This window comes from Poecilia latipinna, unplaced genomic scaffold (assembly GCF_001443285.1).
Source record: "Poecilia latipinna isolate Pla-1442-1.1 unplaced genomic scaffold, P_latipinna-1.0 Scaffold634, whole genome shotgun sequence".
Lineage (NCBI taxonomy): Eukaryota > Metazoa > Chordata > Actinopteri > Cyprinodontiformes > Poeciliidae > Poecilia > Poecilia latipinna.
In genome coordinates this window covers 163,077-183,728 of record NW_015113250.1, presented here as the reverse complement: position 1 = coordinate 183,728, position 20,652 = coordinate 163,077, and the positions used below count along the sequence as shown (strand labels likewise).

General features: G+C 36.5%; 1 protein-coding gene across 1 annotated transcript in view; it reads right to left on the bottom strand.

Annotated features, from left to right (window-relative positions):
• Positions 1 to 260: 260 nt before the first annotated feature.
• Positions 261 to 20,652, bottom strand: part of usp43a (ubiquitin specific peptidase 43a) — a 122,449-nt gene continuing 102,057 nt past the window's right edge. The window contains exons 14-17 of the mRNA XM_015043450.1: positions 19,422 to 19,671; positions 14,696 to 14,854; positions 3,491 to 3,649; positions 261 to 3,390 (exon numbers count right to left, since the gene is read on the bottom strand). Coding sequence (XP_014898936.1) covers positions 2,225 to 3,390; positions 3,491 to 3,649; positions 14,696 to 14,854; positions 19,422 to 19,671 — 1,734 coding nt within the window. The 3' untranslated portion in view covers positions 261 to 2,224. The remainder of the gene's footprint in view (positions 3,391 to 3,490; positions 3,650 to 14,695; positions 14,855 to 19,421; positions 19,672 to 20,652) is intronic.

Sequence of the window (20,652 nt, the reverse complement as noted above, 5' to 3'; positions counted from 1 at the left end):
TGATTTCCATTGATGATTTTTGTGTGATTTTGTTGTCAGCACATTCAACTTTGTACAGAACAAAGTATTCAATGAGAATATTTCATTCATTCAGATATAGGATGTGTTATTTGAGTGTTCCCTTTATTTTTTTGAGCAGTGTATATATATATATATATTTTTTAAACAAAGACATTAAGGTCCACTTTGCAAATGCACATTTTGGCTTTTAGTGCTCGAAATAAAATCAGTGCCATTTTTATGTTGTGTGTTTTTATTGTTTGTTTCAATTAAACTTCAAAGCACCTGCTAACCAACTGTTAAAATATGAATAAAAATTTGTACCTGTGAGTAAACAGATAAAAAAAAAGTGTCTTGATTTGATTAATAAAATATTTAAGCACAAAGTCATTTATGTGGTCTTTTGTGTGCAGAGGGCCAAATAAAAAGCTGTGGTGGACCGGATTTGGCCCCCAGGCCTTCAGTTTGATTAACAATAATGTCAACAAATGCTTTGAGCATTTTTCCTGTGTGTGTTCCTCTTATCCTAAAACATAAAAACTTTTCATAAAAAAATACATATTTTTAAAATCTTTTGATGTGACAATTTGGCTACTTGACAGTTGATGAAAGTGCTTTTTATGTTTAGCTTTGACCCATCTCTGCTCTAATAGAGCCTAAAGAATGTTAGACTGAGATAAAATGTTAAGCTTCCCAAAATAATAATAATTTAATAAAAAAATCAGCTACACCCTTAGCCGTGCTTTGGCTCCTCTTTGGAGTTTTAATGTATTAAAATAAATGCAAAATTAATATCTCGAGTAGGGCAACCAGTGTCTAAATACAAACATTTGGGTTACACAACTGATGACATATTTTCAGCTGATTAAAATATGTTAGAAAATTTCCCAGGTAAAGACAGGAAAAAGTTGTCCCGCATCAGACATCAAAGATGTCCGAGTTGGCAGCAGCACCCTTGAGCTTACACTAAATGCAAAACACTATTAGTATTCAAAACAGATATTTAAAAAGTGTGTTTTTTTTTTCCTTTAAATGGAAAAACATGGAGGTGATTACAGCTGATGACTGGACCAGTTGCCCGAGGGCTGCGGTGCAAATCCATCAGGGTTTTTGCTACTTTGATGAAGTGCAAATTCCTTCTTTTAAGATTCGGCTTGAGCTAAAACAGGTTGGAGATTTAGTTTTTTTTTTAACTTTTGCAATATTTCCAGCCATTTACTCAGTTTGTATGACAAGAAGGACGCACTAAAAGCAAATGTAAAATCATGTAAAAATAGTGCATGGAATGATTTATACAGAAACATTAAATAAACTTAAACGTCTCAGGTTTTGGTGTCAAATCTCGTCTCTGTTTCTCTCAGTTGAGACGTTGACAGTTTTCTACCACCATAAACAACAACAGCAGCAAACAAAGAACCAGTTCAGCTACATGTCTGCATTTTGAGCAAAAAAAAAAAAACAAAAAACCTCTGTCTCTTCCAGGTGCTTCACCACTGTACTCCCACAGATAAATGTATGCATCAAAAGTTTTTAGAGTTCAAGCAAAACACTGAATTATGAACAAAAAAAAAAAAACACATGAAGGGGTTACAGAAAAAAACAGCAGCAGCTCAAGTCCTGAAAAAAATATAGTGTTATGTTTAAAAAAAAAAACAGAACATTCTTAGTTACATCATATATATCTTTCTTCACAGTAGGCAATCGCTGAAGGTTAAAGCACTGAATAATCACACCCGCATTGTTAACCATATGGAGATGATTCGATGCATAAAGGTTTCATCAAACAATAATCAGAAAACACGGCCTCAAAGCACTGCTGTTGATCAAGTAGAGAAAATACATTCTTATAAGTGAGCACAGTCATTGTGCCCTGATGATAAAACCATTCGGGTTAAAAATGGAGCGACGTCTTTCAACATTCATACTGCATTAGTAGGAAATTAGTCCAGGATGATGGACAACAATAAATCATTATAACTGCATTTGTGTTGCTTAGGCACTTCTTTTAAATCATAAAAACATAATATATATATATATATAACTGATAAAATGTGTTCCCACTGATATGTCTTAATGGGGAGGCCACAGGTTTTAGAGTTCTAGTTCATCTCCCAGCTCTTTATTGTGCAAACCACTTGAGTTGTTTATTTTCTGGGAACACTAAATCACTTCATTGGAAGTAAAGCTCTATTGCTCTGATCAAAAAGACGCCCCCGTCTCTGCGTCAGAAGCTGGACTCGGGGACAGTCTTCTTGCGGCCCAGTGAGTTGGTGCTGTAGCGATTCCTCTGCAGAGTGCTGTGAGACTGTTTGTCTGAGGTCAGACGCTGTGCTGGCGTTGTGGACATCCCGTTACGATGCAAGGACGCCGTCCTGCGAATGCTTTGCTCTGCTTTGGTGGGGATGTTGAAGGAGCTCTGCGAGCGCCTGATGTCTGCCGTGGAGCGTCCCAACTTTCCGTTTGCCAATTCATCAGTCCGACGGCCTGAACTATTTGATTTGCTTCCTTCCACTCCAGTTCTTCCTCCAGCTGCTCCGTTAGGTAATGACATCCTGGACGAAGTCCTCCTGCCTTCCTCCTCGCCACCTTTTTTTCCTGACTCACCATCCTTGGACTTTTTAGAGTCCTTATCCTTCTTCAGGAAGTTGCCTTTCAGAAACGACAAGAGACTGTCTTGACTCTTGGGCACTTCATCTTTTGTTGTCTTTGACTTGTCTGCTTCAGAGCTGTGGTGATCCTTATTCGCTTTGTCTCCCTTCTGTCTTCTCAGAGTTCCATCCTGAAGGCTTGACATGCTGTAACTGGGACGAATTCCAGGGCTGGAACTCAGTTTTCTCTCTGAATCTTGTGAAGCTTTAGCAGAGCTCTCCCTCCTGCCCTCCTTCCTCCTGGAAAGGGTGTTGCTACCAGAGCTAGCGCTCATATTCCCTGAGCTCTCCTCGTTGGCCACGTTTTCCTTTTTCCGTCTCAGACTGGCCGTCTTCTCAGACGGTCGTTCTGATGGCCTTCTCTGTCCCTCTGGAACCTGAGTGTAATGCGGCTCTTCTTCCATCTTACCAACACAACTCATACTGCCAACAGCTGCAGATCGAACACTGGCTGCCCGACCCACAGAGGGTTTTTTGCTGCTACGCGACTCGTTCATCACGGTTACTATTGAATCCTTGGTGCACCGGGGTCGCCGACCAGACTCCAAGTACTCCACTAGCTCTGCAGGGTCGGGGTCTTGCGCTGGAGGAGACGCTTGCTCAGGTTTTCGTCTCTCTTTTGAACCGAGGGACCAGCGCAAAGGAAACCTTTTGCTCAGGCTCTCTTTTGGCTTGGAGGGAACTCTCATACTTACGCTGCGTCCCTGAAGCCCTCGCACAAACGGGCGGCTTTCAAAGCCACCTGATGATGATGAAAACAGGGAAGCGGTACAGAGTTAATATTCAAAAGCGTGACCTTGGGAAAAAAAAAAAGAAGTAAATACTGGAAGATTATAACTCACCCCTTTCTTCTTCAAAGTCTTTGTTGTGGAAGACGGGAGGCTCTGCAGAGTCTGATAAAGACGAGACGTTGTTGGAGGAAGGAGACACCAAGCTGCCTCTCTTACTCTCCCCTGTTAGTCTGATTAGCCAGTGGTCCGACACTGATGAACTTATGGATCCTAAGATCAGAGGAAAAAAAACAAACAAAATGATTATTACAATGATAAAGTACAACAAAAATAAAGGAATGTATGTAGAGAAAATAACATTACACTCAAATAGAAACTCAGAAAAAACCCAAGAGCAGTTAGAGGACAACTTTGTTATGACCAGTTTTCTCTGAGTTGGTCAGGCCTCTGGCAGCAGCATTTTGAATATGTACACTAGTCATTTTAACATTTAATAAAAAAAAAATGCTTTTGATGAAAGGGAAACGTTATTACATCAATGCATATCCAAGTCATTATGTGCCGTCCTACATTTTTAATTTCTCATACAGAGGGTATAAGTCTTATTACGAAAAACCATACAATATAGGAAGATTTTTTTTTCTTGAAATTAAAGTCAAAAGTATTTTTAAGACTTGAAAGTTTCTATAGAGATCAAAGAGGGAACGTGGCAACGAAAGGCTGGTAAGAAAATGCACTTTACTGACTTGTGTTTGAATATTTTGATAAAAACATACTTTGCCAGATTCACACAGGGGTCAGATGTTGCACTGCTCACAGCAACAGGGAAAAATGAAAAAAGGTAAATCTCAGTCTTTCCTACGATCCAAGGTTGATGCAAGATCCCTTTGCTGAATTAAAGCTTTCATTCTGCATTGAAGGCAGCCTGACAGTAGAGGTATGTGACTGGTTGTAGTTTAGCTTCATCTTTTCTGCTGACTGACAAAAACTACTGATCCTTGTTCCCTTGTTCAATGATGACCTGCAGTGACCTAAATCTCCAAGCAAACAGTCATTCTGGACAGCTGCTATTTGGCTTTAGCTTGTGCTCTGAAGACATTTTCTCTGCCCGTTTACGCGGCATATTTGAATAAATGTTTCACCAACGCTTTATTCAGCAGCTGCCATACTGGACCAGTTGGTTTCCTCTTTTATTACTAGATTATTCTCAAGGCTTTGTGTCACAAACTTTAACCCCTAATGCATTAGCCTGGTTAATTAGCGAAGTTTGTCACAGAAAACATTTGTTCATTTTAAGTACCTAATTTGAAGTGCATTTTGTAACAATTTGCAAAAATGTTCAAGCTCCTTCAACTTTTTCCACATTACAATCACAAATCTCAAAGCATTTGTTAGGATTTATTAGATGAACCAAAACAAAAAAAATCCCAAAAGGTGCTAAAAATCAACCTCCATTGAAGCTTCAGAAACTAGTATCTGAATATAACTTCCAGGCCCTAAAGTTGGTATTTTGGATTGTTAATACTGAGTCCATTTGTGACTCACATCAGTGATTTTGTGCAGTTGCATTCACTAACTGTGTTAATGAACATTTTTTTGTAATACATGCGTCTGTGTGAAGATGTTAAGTGTGTGAATTAGTTTTACTCCAAATATACTGGACTGGTACATTTTAATTTAAGGTGTCATAGCTTTTGTTTTGTATTTGTGAAAAAAAAACAAAAACTACAATAACAAAACTCCTGCGATATTTTACTCTCTGACCCAGTTACAAGGTACAAATAAACACCTTTGCATCAAATATACCTCTGTAGTTCAGATGCCAAGAAGCTGCAGCAGCTCACACAGCAGTTTCAATCAGGGAAACTATTTCCATAATATGATTGAGCCTAATTTGGTATCCAATCATTTTTCTTTTAGTACTCCGTCTCCAAAATTATACATTTTCAGAGATTTACAATTTGTCTTTTGTTCCACTGAGTGACACAGAAACTCTCAATCTATTTTAAAAGATTTTGACTGCAGAAAAAAAAAGACAGTTTTGTCATTTTTCTTTTGTGATATGAGAAGGTGCATGTGATTTCTAGCTGATCAAAGTTAGTGTTCAGGTTGATTTCTTTTTATAGAAAGCCATAATTTTAATTTAAAACAAGAGAAAAACCACATTTGAATGACAGCAGCCAAAAATGTTAAGATAAATTTAAAAAATAGAATAAAAACACCCAACATGACTGACACATTTCTGTCAAAACAGGCATGTCAATTATCTGTTTTACCAACAGACTTTTTTTCTTTACATCAAATGTCAAGGCATTGGTCATTGATAGTTTATTGTAAATGTCATAGGAATCAGAAAAGCACTGATCAATTCAAATCTTCCTATAACATTTGGATAATCAGAAGAACAATGAGAGGAGATGTTGATCTAGTTAGTTGTACCAATAAATGGTATTTCAGCAGCATGATGTATCAAATTGCTTTGGTTTTAAAGGTTAATCAATATGAAATTTATTTAAAAAACACTAAATGATCATTAAACCTTACAATGGAAAACTAATGTCATGAAAGACAACTAACTAGAGCTTATGGTCAGGTTTAAAGGTGGTAATTTATAAACCGAGAAGGCAAAGTTTAATTTTTGATTAAGAGTCGTTGCACTATTTCAATAATGAGATAAACATCTTTATTATTTACATAGTTAAGACATAAAGATGGATATTTAAGTAGACATAATTGAAAAAAATCCCTGAAAAACTGATTTTAAGAGTCTGCTAAACACAAAACTATTTTGACTACACACCAGTGTAGTGGCTGCAGGGTCACAGGAAGGCCAGGCGTTTCCTCCCATAGGTTTTCTCCAGGTAGCTTTTTGTCTGCCATACACTGGATATAAACACAAGCCCCTTATGGCACCGAGAAGAATTAATTAAGGATAAAAATGGATGAATTATGTATTTTTGTGCAGTAAGGGACCAGCGCCCTGTAGGTTTAATGCCATTCCTTTACTCTAAGGCACATGCGTCAAACTCAACGCTTTTTATGGGGCGCTCTAGACTCTAGGGAGACACAAAGATACAACTTTCAAGATAGCAGCTGCGCTCTAATCTGTTATTAATCAAATCTAAACCATTTTTATCTGTATAATGCCAAATTACATCATGTGAAAAGATGTTCAATATAGTTTAACTTTAAGAAGTACTCATCGAATGCAGAGATAACTATTTATTAATACTTTAATGGGTAGAGCTGTCACCACTGGCCCTTTGAGGACTTTCAGGATGTTGATGTGGACCAAAACACGGGTGGAGGATTATTGAATCACCCAATCTTAATCCCACTGTTGTAATATGCTACTGTGTTATTACACTTCATAAAACCTTAAAGGAAACTTGAGTGGTGTCAAATAAAAGTATCATTTTAAGGCAACACATGTAAACCCCTCTTCAGAGTTCAGTATTATTAAAGTGAAAAGATAAAATGTAATTCATCAGTAAAATTAAGCCGTTGTTGTTACTAAGGCATGATGTTTGACAAACAAGACAACCTGACTTAAATGGACACAAATACCAGCTTTTACATATCCTCACTGATCTTCAAACATACAAATACTTTATGAACCTGTGTAATCTGCCATTTCAGATGGCCAAACTCCTGCTCATAAGCTAACACACTCCTACTGGGTTTAGTCCTTGGTTGTTAATGGGGCATCACTATATTCTTGTATTAGTCATTTTACAAAATACCTTTCAGAATCGTTTGTGCTTTCTAAAGCTGCATGCCAGAGCTGTATGCCTGACAAAGATGCCATTATGAAGCTGTGCACTTGCTTGAAAAATCATTGTTCAAACAAGAACATAATGCTGCCAGAAATACCTCCTGATGACTTGCAACCTTCAACAAACAGCACTCCTATAGAAAAGGCTGCAGGAAAATGTTGAGCAGTTGCTGGCAACAAATGACTAACCTTCAGACTAAAACATAAAACGTTTTCACTGTTCAAATTTGGTAATCAGTGATTTAACATCCATCCATCTCTTCAGCGGCTGACTTGGATTATTATTATTATTATTTTTTAGATTATTTGTAAATGCTATTTGATTCTTGTTAGGTCTAAAACTTTTTCCATCACTGTGAGGGAAAATACCGTATTTTTCGGACTATAAGCCGCTGCTTTTCCTTTTCTTATAGTAAGGTGCGCTCCATAGTCCGAAAAATACGGTATTTTCATTTTCACCGTTAACGTTTCTCTTTTATAAAGTGTTCATGGCAAATGGATTGGCAAAGAACTTTAAATTACTTTTTGTGAGAACAGAAAATTAGAATAGCAAACAGGTTAAATTTGGTAATTTACAAAGAGGATACAAGAGTCAGCAGACATCCCAGAGTCTCTTTCTAATAGCTGAGGTTTTTAACTCGGACGAGGAAACTGAGGGGGCTTCCATCTTCCTGAAAGTAGTGGTGTGAACTCTGTGCCAGTTACCATGGTGACCAACTCTGTGAACCCGATCTACCCGCCTGCAGAGTTACATCAACTAAATGTTAAATTCCTCCACATAGAGCCCAAGATGCATCATTTCATTCCCTCTGTCACTTCGACTTGAAAGCAGTAGCTGTCAATGGGGAAGCAAACCGAACTGAAATTCCTGGGTACAAAACCACTTTTCTACGGAAGCAATAATTATATTAATCAGCACCAACTGGTTAAATAAAATATCTTAAGGAAGCTTTTTATACAAAAAAAAAAAGTGACATGGATTATAAAAGACTCCATGGTTTGGTGGCAGCGTTCACATCAGTGCAGATTAACTTAATTGACTTTAGCATAATAAAGTTGAAAAAAATGCTTACAGATTTCTTCTGGTTTTGCTTTTTGTTCCACTTAAATGTTTAAGATTATCAGAAACTCCAATATGAGGCGAATATAACCTCAAGAAATAGAACAGTTTTCAAATTATGATTTTATCATTAAGGGTAAAATGATGAAAACACTATTTGAAAAAGTAATTGCCTCCTTACAGCAACAGCTAGCATAGAGTGTTTGTAACTACACAGTATTTTATGTTGTAATTCTGCCTTTACTGTACATGTTGTTCTTAATTCAGTTTTTTTTTTGTTCTGTTATTTTTACTTTTGTGTGTATCTGCATGCCTCGATCGCCTGTCACTTTGCTGTTGTTTCATTTTGGCTATTTCTGTTCTAGTTTTCCTCCAACAGTCATGAACAAGTTTGTTGCACAATTATCTGTAAACCTGTCCAGTTTTAACAAGTTTTTTTTTTTTTTTTTTGCTGAAGCTGAATGAATAAGGTCACTATCGTTTAAGCCAATAATTGTTATATGGAATTATTATTTAGCAATTTATTTTAAATTCTCCTAATTTACAATTACCTCTGTCAAATAAAGTTAAAATACTGTGGATAAATAAATACAAATGAAAGAGAAGTCAAATGAAGTCAGGATCCAGTACATAATTTTTGTTAATAGTAATGAGTTTTATTATCTCACTTGAAGGTGAAATAATGGAATGAAAATTTAAATTTTAAAAAGTTGCGTTAAAGGACAAACGCCTTTGAGGTAATGAAGGAAAATCTAATTAAATTGAACAGTCGCACCTGGAGCATCGGTGGAAAAAACAAGAAAAACTGGCTACAGAATACAGATTATGTGAGACATGATGGTCCCCTAAAAAACTAATTTAATGACGACATTTTAGTTTCCTTCCTATTAATTTATTCCAGCACCAACATGGAAACCTGGTTTCTGTCATCTCCACTGACGTCTTTAAAAAGTAAAACGATATGAAAGTAGATTTTAAAGTGCAGACACCACAGACAGCGATGTTTGATTCAACTAAAATGGAAGATTTTTATTCTTTTTTTAACATTTGTTTCATCAAAGTTGACCTGAAATTATTCATGTTCACTGTTCAAAAGCTAAGCATTCTGAGATAAATTCATGTTTTATAATTAAACTTTTAAATGTAGCTGATGATTGTGCCGTCATGTTGCGTTGACATGCTGGTCTCGGCCAACTTGTAAGCATCTGTTAAATCTTCTCTGAAAAACTGATCTCATTCAGACATTACTGAAAGCCAGTCTGACAGGTCTATTTGTATATTGTGGCAGTTTTGAATGCACTTTAGTTAATACTATCCAAACAGCTTTTCTGTTTCCACCCGTCTTCCTGTTAGGAGTTTAGGTGTCGCTTCCTCAGTAGCTCAGTCCACAACATAAACCACCTTTGTCCCTCCCTAATCCATCTCACCTTGTCCATCAGTGATAATCATAACTCTCTTCCTTTTTGCCCTTCCTCTCAAACTGTGATGGTTCAAAATTCAGCGGCTCACGTTGTAATCACAACCCCCTCTTTCCACCACAGCAGCTGCAATGGCTTCCGGTCAGAATGTAATTAAAAAAAGTTTTCAAAACCTATTCCTAACCTTGCCCCTCCTCGGCACCTCATCTCTCGTTCCTTCAGTCCGTCCTCCCCCAGGCACCTCAGTGCCTCCCAGCTGTCTCGGCACCATTCAGCCACTCTGATCCGTAGTACTGATTATCCCCCTCTGCTTAAATTCAGACTCAAAACTCACTTAACTAAATCATACTACGTACAAATAAATAAAATTACAGTGTCTTTTCAATTAGTAAATGTTTGCACAGTGACATGCCAATTACACTGAAATTAATCAATACAGAGATGAAAACACAGGATCTGACCTCTTCTTGGTGGAAAAGCTTTGGAAGCAAAGTACGTGTTGAACAAGAATAAAAATGTTCTGATTTCTAAGTGTGTTGATCACCTGGAATCACTATTATCTACAGCCATATGCAGCCATATGCATATCTGCTGCAAAGTTGTTAATTAAAGGCTGTCACATGGGCTTTCTTTTGTCTGATTGCCATTACATGATTATTAAAGCTCTGGGATAAATTAAGAGACCACTTAAAATGATCAGTTTCTGTGATTTTACTTTTTGTAGGTTTATATTTCAGTAAAACTGACATTGTTCTTTTATTTTATGAGCTTCTGACAATGCGTCTCTGAAATTCCAAGCAAACGTTTAGCATTTATTTGCAGAAAATGAGAAATGGTTAAAATACCGAAAAAGATGCAGCGCTTTCAGACCTCAAATAATAAAAAGAAAACAAGTTCATGTTCATTTAGAAACAACAGTACTAATATTTTAACCCAGGAAGAGTTCAGAAATCAATGTTTGGTGGAATAACCTGGAGGTTTTCAATACGGTTCAGTGCAGTGGGCTCTTCATTTTTTCCAGATCTGTAGAATATTTTGATTGTATAATCAGAGGTGGGTAGTAACCAGTGATATAAAAGCAATGTACATCTAGACACACTTCTACAGTGTCATATACTCTTTACTTCTCCTCGAGTAATGTTATTTTGAAGTTGAAGGGTTTAACTGGATTGTGTGTGCTTGGGTCTGAATTGGACAGTATGACTGGATTGGACAATATTATATAACATAATATAAATTAAATGTCTTCTAAAGCACATTGAGAAGACATTTGTTGTAATTTGATGTAATAAAGCCATACGGAATTGCAATAAAAAATACCACAATACCTTGTTATAGATCTTGGTGAAATGTGAGCAGATTTGCTTTTGCAGGAATGGGGAAAACAAAGAGGTTACAGTGAACGCTTTAAAAATGTGGATTAGAAAATAATCTGAAATACTTTTCACATCCCAGTATTATCTACACGGTAGATAATATTTTGAGCAAAGAAAAGAAAAAGAGAAATATAATTATAGAAGTAGGCTGATTGGATAACAAGACAGCGGTGAGAATGAATAATGAGAAGAATAACTATTTCTATTCCTTCATCCTGAGTGCAGTGGTGTCTTATTTCACAGCAAAGACACCAGCATGCTGGTAAAGCTTGCAGAAAACTAGAAAATCAACCTTTCATAAACGTTAAAGCTGTGAAAAATTCAGGTGGGTTACGGTCTTATTTCTGAAGTTTAATTGTTTTCATCACTCAGAAGAAACTTTTCCAAGTGCCAGCAAAATCACACCGACTGCGCTTTCCTAGACAGAAACAAGACTAAATAATTACATCTCCTGTGGTTTATAACAAAAACAATCACAAAGAACAGAATTGAGTCCATTTTGAATTTAAATTCATTGCCTTGCCTGATTGACACCATATTTAAATTCAGTGAAACAATATTTCATTTCTAAAGGAACTGTGGCGCACGCTGTGAGAACGCATTTTGTTCCTACATTTTTCTTTGGATGAAAATCAAAACCAGAACATTCTCCTACTACTTGACTACAGAACAAAAATCCATCTGCATGACTGCAGTATTTGGTATTAATAAAATTATTAGTTTATTTTTAATCCTGTCTCACATGATTATGCTTCTTATGGAGTACAAGGGATACCTTTTAAACATAATTGTAAAGTCTAAAATAATGTAAAATGTCTAGTAAGGAAAATATTACACCATCACATTTATTTTCAATATAATGGCTCAACTTACACATCGAGCGCTCGTGGTGAGGACATTATAGGAGTCTTGCTCTGCTTAAATCTCAAATAATTAGCTTGATCTAGTGTTGAGGTGAGAGTAAACTCCTCGGTGGGATCCAAGAGCTCTGATTGGCCCAAATAAGATTCGGTGAGATCATGAGTTTAGTAGGGGACTTAAAATGGTCTCAAAATAATTTAAAATGAGCCATTTGATGGCATGGAAAACAGCCCCAAAGTGGTAAATATTAAAAACAACAGAAAACCTGCCCAGATATTCCCATTGGAGCAAATTCATCTTCAAAGCAAAGCGCAAGGACCTGAAGGAAAGGAGCCATTACAACCCCTAAAATGTCATCACAGAACCTACAGCAGGCTATTGCTAGCATTAATATTAAATGCTATTATACTTCTACGATCAGGAAGAGACGGCACAAGTTTAAGTTTCATTAAATGTGTGCAAGGAGGAAAACATGAAGGTTTGCCAGAGAACCTATAGAGAGATCTGTTCAAACTCGCATGAAGTCGTAAAAGTTACATATTGCCACCTTCCTAAAATAACGCCCACGGCTAAGAAAAAATCAGAATATTCCCGTTTTCACGAAAAAAGAGGGACATTGCTGTTTCTTTTCAATTCTCTTGGTGATGTACAGAGTTAAAAAATCTACTCAGCCATCATTAGTGGAGCCTTTTTTTTGTAGTTTGCTTATTCAGTGTTGTAATAATACTGACAAGCTCTAAATACATTCACAATCCCCCGTCCTAAATACAAAAAACTTAAATAAATAAAATTTGAAACATATTGTGCACTTCTTTTCAACCTCCATGAATCAATATTTTTGTAAAATTGTTTTCTGTACAGCTGCAGGTGGTTTGGACTGTGCGTCTCCCAGCTTTGTACAGCCAGAGATTATTTTATTTTGACTTCAAGAGGAGCGTTTACATGCAGCAATTTCTCTGCTTCCTTTTCTAACTACTGCAGAGATTCCATCTGTGTGTAATTTATTTTCTCGGTTTATATCCAGCTGTTTTGTGGAGACCCCAGAGACTTGTTAGACAGCATTAGCAAACAAACGGCATCATGAAGAGAAGGAAACGCAGCAGACAGATCACAGTTATAAAACAGTAGGGCCAAGGTGTGAAACAAGAGAGCTCCGTCTAAAAAAAGAAATGAAGAAGAAGTAATAATATGCGAAGACTGTAAACCTACCAAGAGGTTTGCAGTCCATCCGCCTATACAGGAAGTAATGTTTTCAGTTTGCCTCAAGACATTGAGAAAAACACACAAAACGTGGTGACAGTTTTTTTCTGTGGTAAAAAAAAAAAAAGAAAGAAAAAAAAACACTGAACCCTGAAGACACCATCGCAGGAGCCACAGAGAAAATTGACTGATGTATGAAACTAAACATGAGTCAATCCTGGAAGACAAAGATGATGGAGGCTGCAAATGACTCAAGAGTGCAGTGGAGGTTCAGCTTTTAGAGGGACAACATTGTAAGCCAGAACTACAACCGACTGGCTTGAATTCAGGCATAATTATTGCAGGAGTGACTCAGTTAAAACCCCAGGCGTAGTTTCAACTGAGATCCTTTCAGATCCCCCTGCATCCAGGCTGCTTAAGCTCAAAGTATCTTGCAAAAACAAACAAAAAAAATCGGGTAAAAATACTCCATCTCTGGATCTGGTGGACAAACACCACAAGCTCTTGGACTTGTAACAAAAGGTGGATCTACAAACGGGGACGGCTGAATACATGGCAACCCCAATCATTCAAGTTTTTATTAAAATAAAAGTAAGTTATTTACAAATAATTAGAAAAGGAGTTATGAAATATTTTTTACTGGCCTATTTGAAAAGGTTTTAATAAATTACAATAAGGTTTGTAATGCCAATGTGACTAAATATGAGCTCTTTTTGAAGTCGACCCGTGATTAGCAGTTGTGTCTTTTTAAACATTGTGAATGCAAATGAAGATTGATTCTAAGCATTATCTTTTACAAATGGATGTGCAATTTTATCAGTAAGAGATTGAAAATGGCCAGTTGATCTCTTGCCATATTTTGAGCAGGCAGATCTTTGGACAGCACAGCGGTCCCGCTGCCATGTGACGGAGGCCCTTCTGTATTTAAAAAACAAAAGAACAGCCACCGCTCTGTGTGCTAAAATCTGCATCACCATTTCTTTCCATTTCGTTTCACATCGTGTCATTTTAGAAAGAAAAAAAAATTGAGTAACATTTGATTAGATTATAATCAGTACAACCAAATCTGAAGAGTATTTCTATAAGTGAGCTTTAAAAGCTTTGACAGATTTGCTGATTTTTATCATCTGAAATCAGTATTTAAGTAGTTATCAGATTTGTGCAACCGCCTGTTTGTTGTTAGATTCAAATATCAGACCCTGCAGAGCTGTTTCAAGTGTTCAATTTCAGTTCTGTGAAGCATCATCTGCTCAGACAGGTTTCTCTGTTAGAGGAGACATGCTTCGGAACAAATTGCCTGCTCACTTGAACTTGGAAAGTTTCGTGCCTAAGAACTGATGAAGTTCTGGTTGGCAAAGCAACAGATGTTCACTCATATTACAATTCTTTAGTAAATATTTTATTAAAAGCTTTTCCTTTTTTCCTCACTCCTATGAACAGTTGTAAACGGCATAATGTCAGAACGTTGTTGTGACGAGTGAGAACTTCTTAAAGAGATAGAGGCCCAATTTCAAAGCGTCACATTTCTTTTACGTGAGTTTTGATATATGCAGCACTTTTATAGCAGCAGAGGGAATTTCTGAGTTTGTCATTCTTAGAGGATATTAACATTGTCGGAAAACATACCTCTAACAGAGCTGCTGGCCGACCATGGAGGAATAACGTTGCGTCTCTGGTAGAAAAGGATGTAAGCTCCCTTGGTACACACTTCGTCCTCTGGCACCAGGTCCACGCTGCTGTCATCGTAGCTGTACCACTGGCCATCCACAGAGTTCCTACAGTAAGCTGGATCAGAACATAACATGCATTTATAAAGGCTTCGTTAAATTGAAACTTTAAAATCCTAAATGGATCCTTTTTTAATTCGCTGTAGCCTCCAGACGTAGAAAGAAAATGATTTTCACAGTCTTCACTCTGCCATTTATGTCAACAACTAGTAGCATAAAAACCGGAGTTAATCACTGCATTAAATCCTTCTTCTGTTTCAATCTTTTTACGCGCTCTGCATTAGCAGGAAGAATTTGTTATTCTCATGATGATGCAACTCAAACTGTAGAAACAGAAAAGGCTCCATGCATCTCTTTCACTGAGACACATACAACGTCTCACAATTACCGGCGGCCTTCACCTTAACATGTAGCTAGAGCAAACAAGACGTTGAAGATTCACCGCTATTGTCCCTTCCTATCTGGCCAGTTCAACAATAATCTAGTCAAAACAACATTTTACAAGTCAGCTCTTAAAGCAACAACCTTGAGAAGTAAAAACCATGAGGAAACAGTCTCATGAGGTCACAGAGACACTTTGAATTCCTTTAGTGGAGTTTAAGGTCCTGAAAATGAATAACGGTAAACCTTTAGGGCTGAGCTAAAGTAAGCGCAGAAGAACTTAAAGCCTTGGTTTCAACACGATGCATATGTTTCAATAAAAACAAAACAGAAGTAGCCAAACTCCCCCTAAGGTCGCTGCCATCAGCTGGTGTAGCTGGAGAGTGAGAGCTCAGCTGTGCCTACAGCAGCAAAATGGGTTTCTGCTAAAAAGTAACAAATGAGGAGAAGCAGAGCCCGGATACCACTGAGAGTTTTTTTTTTTTTTTTTAGACAGACCAGGGGTGACACTTTTGTCAGCAGCTTGTTTAAGCTGATTTGACTTGAATTGTTTTGTTGCCATTTGTAGTAATTTTTTTTTGTCATGATGCTAACTTAAATTAGGATTTTGCAGGTGCTTAGCAGGTAAATTGTGTGGTATCTTTACATTTGGAAACTTTGCAATCATTTAAATTGATGAATTTGATCAAAACATGCTTAATGTAAGCAAACAATAGCGCTGAGTCACCCTGAGCAGCGGTGGCTTTTGCAGCATGCTCACTCTCTGCTGCATGACTGAAAATTAATGGAAAACGTCTTGAGGACGATAATGACTCTCTGTTGTTTCTTGAAACAGGAGAGAATGTAAACAAATTTGCTGGATAACAAGGTCGTTATACAAGACACTAGAGGAACGGCAAAGCTTTTTCTTCTTAAGCTTATTGCTTGTTTCAAGAAAAAAACAACACATTATTCTGAATGTATGTTCACAGCATGTGGTGCATCAGTCCAGCGGTGCTGCGTTAGCATGAGAAGATGAGACTGATACCGATTGGTTCCTGCATATGGACACAATTTTCACTTCATGTTCCCATTGAACTCAGCAGTGAAACATTTCAGCATACTAACATAAAGAACCTTCAAAAAAGTATGTTTTGAACAGATGGTTGTGAAAGAAATCCAACTCCATTATACTTCTCTAGCAACATAGGTTTTATCCTCCCAAACACCGTTTTTACCATCTGACTCAAAATTCAATTCAAAATATTGTTGTTTTTTTTAAATGTATATTCAGATGTTTTATTGTTCTTGTACATTTATATCTGTGTTTTAGGGAAATATCCTTGAGGGAAAAAACTAAGTTGACTAGGGACAAATTTAGGAAAAGTTGGAGGAGAAACTGCAGAGAAATAAAATTAGTGGAGTATGAACTGAGGAAAGAGAGAACAGCATCCAAGAGCAAAACCAGTGGAGTAGCTAAAAGGCACAACATGAAATGATCATGCTTTTCTGTAATTTTAGCTTCACTATCCTTCGCTGCTGCCTTCTTTTACCATCATTTTACCTGTAACCCCCCCATGCATTACTCGTTACTCAGCAACTTAATGAGAGACTTCAAACCACTTTTGGTCCTACTGATTTACTCTGAAATCTTGACTCCATCATCCTCCCTTTGAATGGATTCTGCGGCCCAACCAGCCAGGAGAAATGACAGATAGGGAGCCTAAATCAGAACAAGCTGCTGGGCAAGATGGTGTTTGTCACCCATCTTAAAATTGTGTCCCAGCCAGCTCTGTGGAGCGCTGGGGAACTTTTTGACATGACTCTCTAACTCCAGAAACACCCAGTGGTTTGGAAAATACCATAACTTCCTTTGCTTGAGAAACTGCATTCCATAATATTAACCTCTAGACCCTTTGCACTTAAGGGTTCAGCATGTTCAAAGTCAAGTCGAATTGAAGGAGAAAAAACCTCTCCCTCCAGTTTGAGGTCACCCATCACTGAATGAATGATCAGCGAACTGTGTTAGTAAGATTCTCCATAAATAACTCAGATCCTGCCAGCATCACTTGCCAAACTAATTTTAATGGATCAAAATGACGTTTAACTTCTCTAAACTGTTCAGAATTGGAACTTGTGAATATTTTGAATTTGTTTATATTCCATTTAATAAAAAATGAAGCTGGAAATTTGATTTAAAAAACAAGTTGAAGTTAGTTAAAATGTAACTTCCACTGTGTTACGTCATACTAATAAAAGAAAAATGTACATATATTGTTCACCTACGTGCTTTTTCAGGCCCAGCCTATGCTGCTTCCCATTTACTTGGCCTCTGCGCTCATATATAAAATAAATATGTTATTTAAGGGAAACTTTTCACATCTCTAACTCTTGCACAGAGCAGAGGTGCAACCACACTCCCTTTTATAATAAACTGCATGTACATATTGAGCACATTGTTTGTGTAAAGCAGCTTTCATCGCGACGGCAAAACGCAATCTTACATTTTCCAGCAGTAAAGTTCCGGAGCAGCTATTAATAACTTCTGACTAATTTCTCATAAATTACATTTAGAGTTAATGTCTTAAAAGCAGATAAATTATTGCCAAGCACTTCAAGGTCCACAAGAGAATATTTAACTGACCTTAAGTCAAGAGAAAAATACATATATGTCAAGGTTAAATTTAATATTTCTAAGTTCATCTTTCAAGCCTCATGAAAAAGGTGAATATTTATTTTAATGCTCTCGTTATATTTCTATTATTGGTTGTTATGGATGTTGCCTACTGTCTGTAGATTAACTGAGGTCAATCAAATTACCAGGAACGCTTGATCTGACTAATCAGATATTTGCTCTCAGCGGCAATCAAAGGTCTGTTGGTAATTATGTGTTTGTGATGAATGGCAGCTTACTGCATGCTGAACTCAAATACTCTGCGACTGGAACAACAGCAGGGCAGCATCTTGTCTTAACTAAAACAGGACAGGTTTTGCTTTTTTAAAGGGCGGATGTCGGTAAGGTAAATCTGGGACAAAAATTGGTTTTGAAATTATCTGAACTAACCAATTTATTTTTTGTATCTCTTGGATGAACAGGAGAAGAAGTGAGATGGCTACACTGTAAATCACTGGAGCAACTTTTAGTTGTGTCTACTCCATCTTCCACTCCAAGTCAAATAGATTTAGGGAGTTTTAGATTTTGAACCTAAATGTGAGTTTGTGAAAGATAAACTTAATTAAAAATGTAATTAATAAAATTAACTTTTTATTAATTTTGTCAAACCTCCAAGAGTTGAATAAACTAGAGGTTTTAGGTTAGCACTTTAAAAACTGAAAGAAGAAAAAGACAGGAGCGCGAACTATTTCCCAGAATGCTTAGCGGCATGTGTCTGTATCCTGAGATGGAAGTGCGTTACATTGATCCAACTCTGGTGTTTTATTAAGGAAAATGTTTGTTTTAAAGCTTGAGGATAAAGTCCTGTTCACACTAAATGTTTTAGAGCTGAATTCATCGTGAAGTTTAATAAAATTTATTATCAGATCAGAAATTTTGTTCATGTAATTTGAAACAAGAATTTAAATTATTCTAAAGTAAAAAAAGTTATTTTAACTTGATATTGTGAGTAAAATAATAGAAAAATGTGGCTGTTTAACTAACAGGACAGGGTTTTTCTTGCATATTGTGAAATTATTTAGTTTAATTTGCAGCATTAAGTTAAAACTCACAATTCAAGATTAATGAACTTAAAAAACAATATTTTTAGACAACTTATTTCTTGTTAAATCAACTTCACAAACTTTAATTTCCGAGTTAAAACCAAAACAATGTTCTTGTCGACTTAAATTACATTTTCAAGGCTGCAGGTGGACTTTCATTTTTATGTTAAACCACCATCATATGTTTTGCATTTGAAGGTATACAAATTGAGCTTGTTTTTTCTTTTTTTTCTTTTAGAAACTCAAAGCGAAAAGACTTCACAGGATCTCCCCCTCAACAAAACTGATCCCATCAAGCCTATTAAAATAACATAACTGTTATAAATCACAATAAAATTGTAATTATAGTACTGCATGTCTTATTATTTTAGCAGAAGTTGATGTGATTGTTTAAAATAAAACCAGTTGCAACATGTTAAACAGCTCTGTTGCGGTTATTTTAAACATAATGAAACTGTAATTTTTACTTAACCTATAGAGCTGATCCGACACCAGTGCCAACGCAGTGCATGACTGACATATAAACACTGTCATAATCAGCTCCATACCTGTATAGTGTCCTCCATGCATTCCTCCATGATGGTTGCACACAGCATAGAGGTCGTACAGGCAATCTTGTGGGAGGAGTGAGTCAGCAGGAGGATGAGTTTGGCCTGAAGTTTGTTTCCGGGAAGAGGAAGAAGACCCTGAATGCAGATTCTTCATACTTTGACTGCTCTTCGCTACATGAGGGGCCATGTTCAGCGCAGTCAGGGGGAACCGAACCAGGGTAGACAGCTTGTTCCTCCGCTCACCAACCTGTTAGAACATTTCAAGGACATTATGAAAGATTGTTAGACAAAACAATCATTTTAGAAGTTCATAAAGTGGCAACATGAAGTTCAAGATTGCTTGATTTAAAAATGAGGAATACATGAAACTGAATTTAAAACAATTCAAACCACAACAAGCAGTCATTAAGAATGGAAAAGAGGAGGCCATGAAAAGAAATTCCATTAGAAACCCTCTTTAGACCTATAAAAATTACACTTTGCCTGTCCTTAAAACTTTTAGCATATCACAATTCCTCATATATCCTAAAAAAGATTTCAATGATTCACAGAAATGACCAAACAGAAAGGGGAAGGACTTCTGTATCTAAAATGTGACCTATTTTGCTTCACTTTTCCATTTGCACATCCTAAGATTCTCATTTCTGATCCTGTCTTAGATTTTTATCTATTTTTTATTTATTTATACTCTTCAGTTGTTAAAACTTGGGGTGTCCTGATGATAGTTTTTTTCCAGAGTATGTATACTTTAGTTTAAGTACTTGCCGATACTGAGTACAGATACAGATAAGTTAACAAGCTAGTACTTATACTTCACCCAAAAACTTTTAAAAACAAAATAAGCCTGCAATACAGACATAATATATAAGAAAATGTGTCATAAAGTTGTTAAGAGTTCTTATAAAAATGTCCATTATGCTATTGCTTTTATAAAATCTAAATCAAAGCATATAATTTAATTTCACCTTCACTTCCATGTAGCCTTTGGAGATATTCATAACCAATTTCAGAAACAAACATTAAGGAGGTTAAAGTTTGTAACTTTATGTAAGTGTAATAACACATCAATTCATTGAAAATGAATGCTGAAATTAACACCATTATATCTCTGTAAATTAGATTTCTGATGAGGCTTATTTGACAAAATAACACCTTTTTAAAAGTCATATTTTTCATTAAGCCTCTCAATCTGAAATTTAATATAACATTCTAATCTTAAATAAGGTTT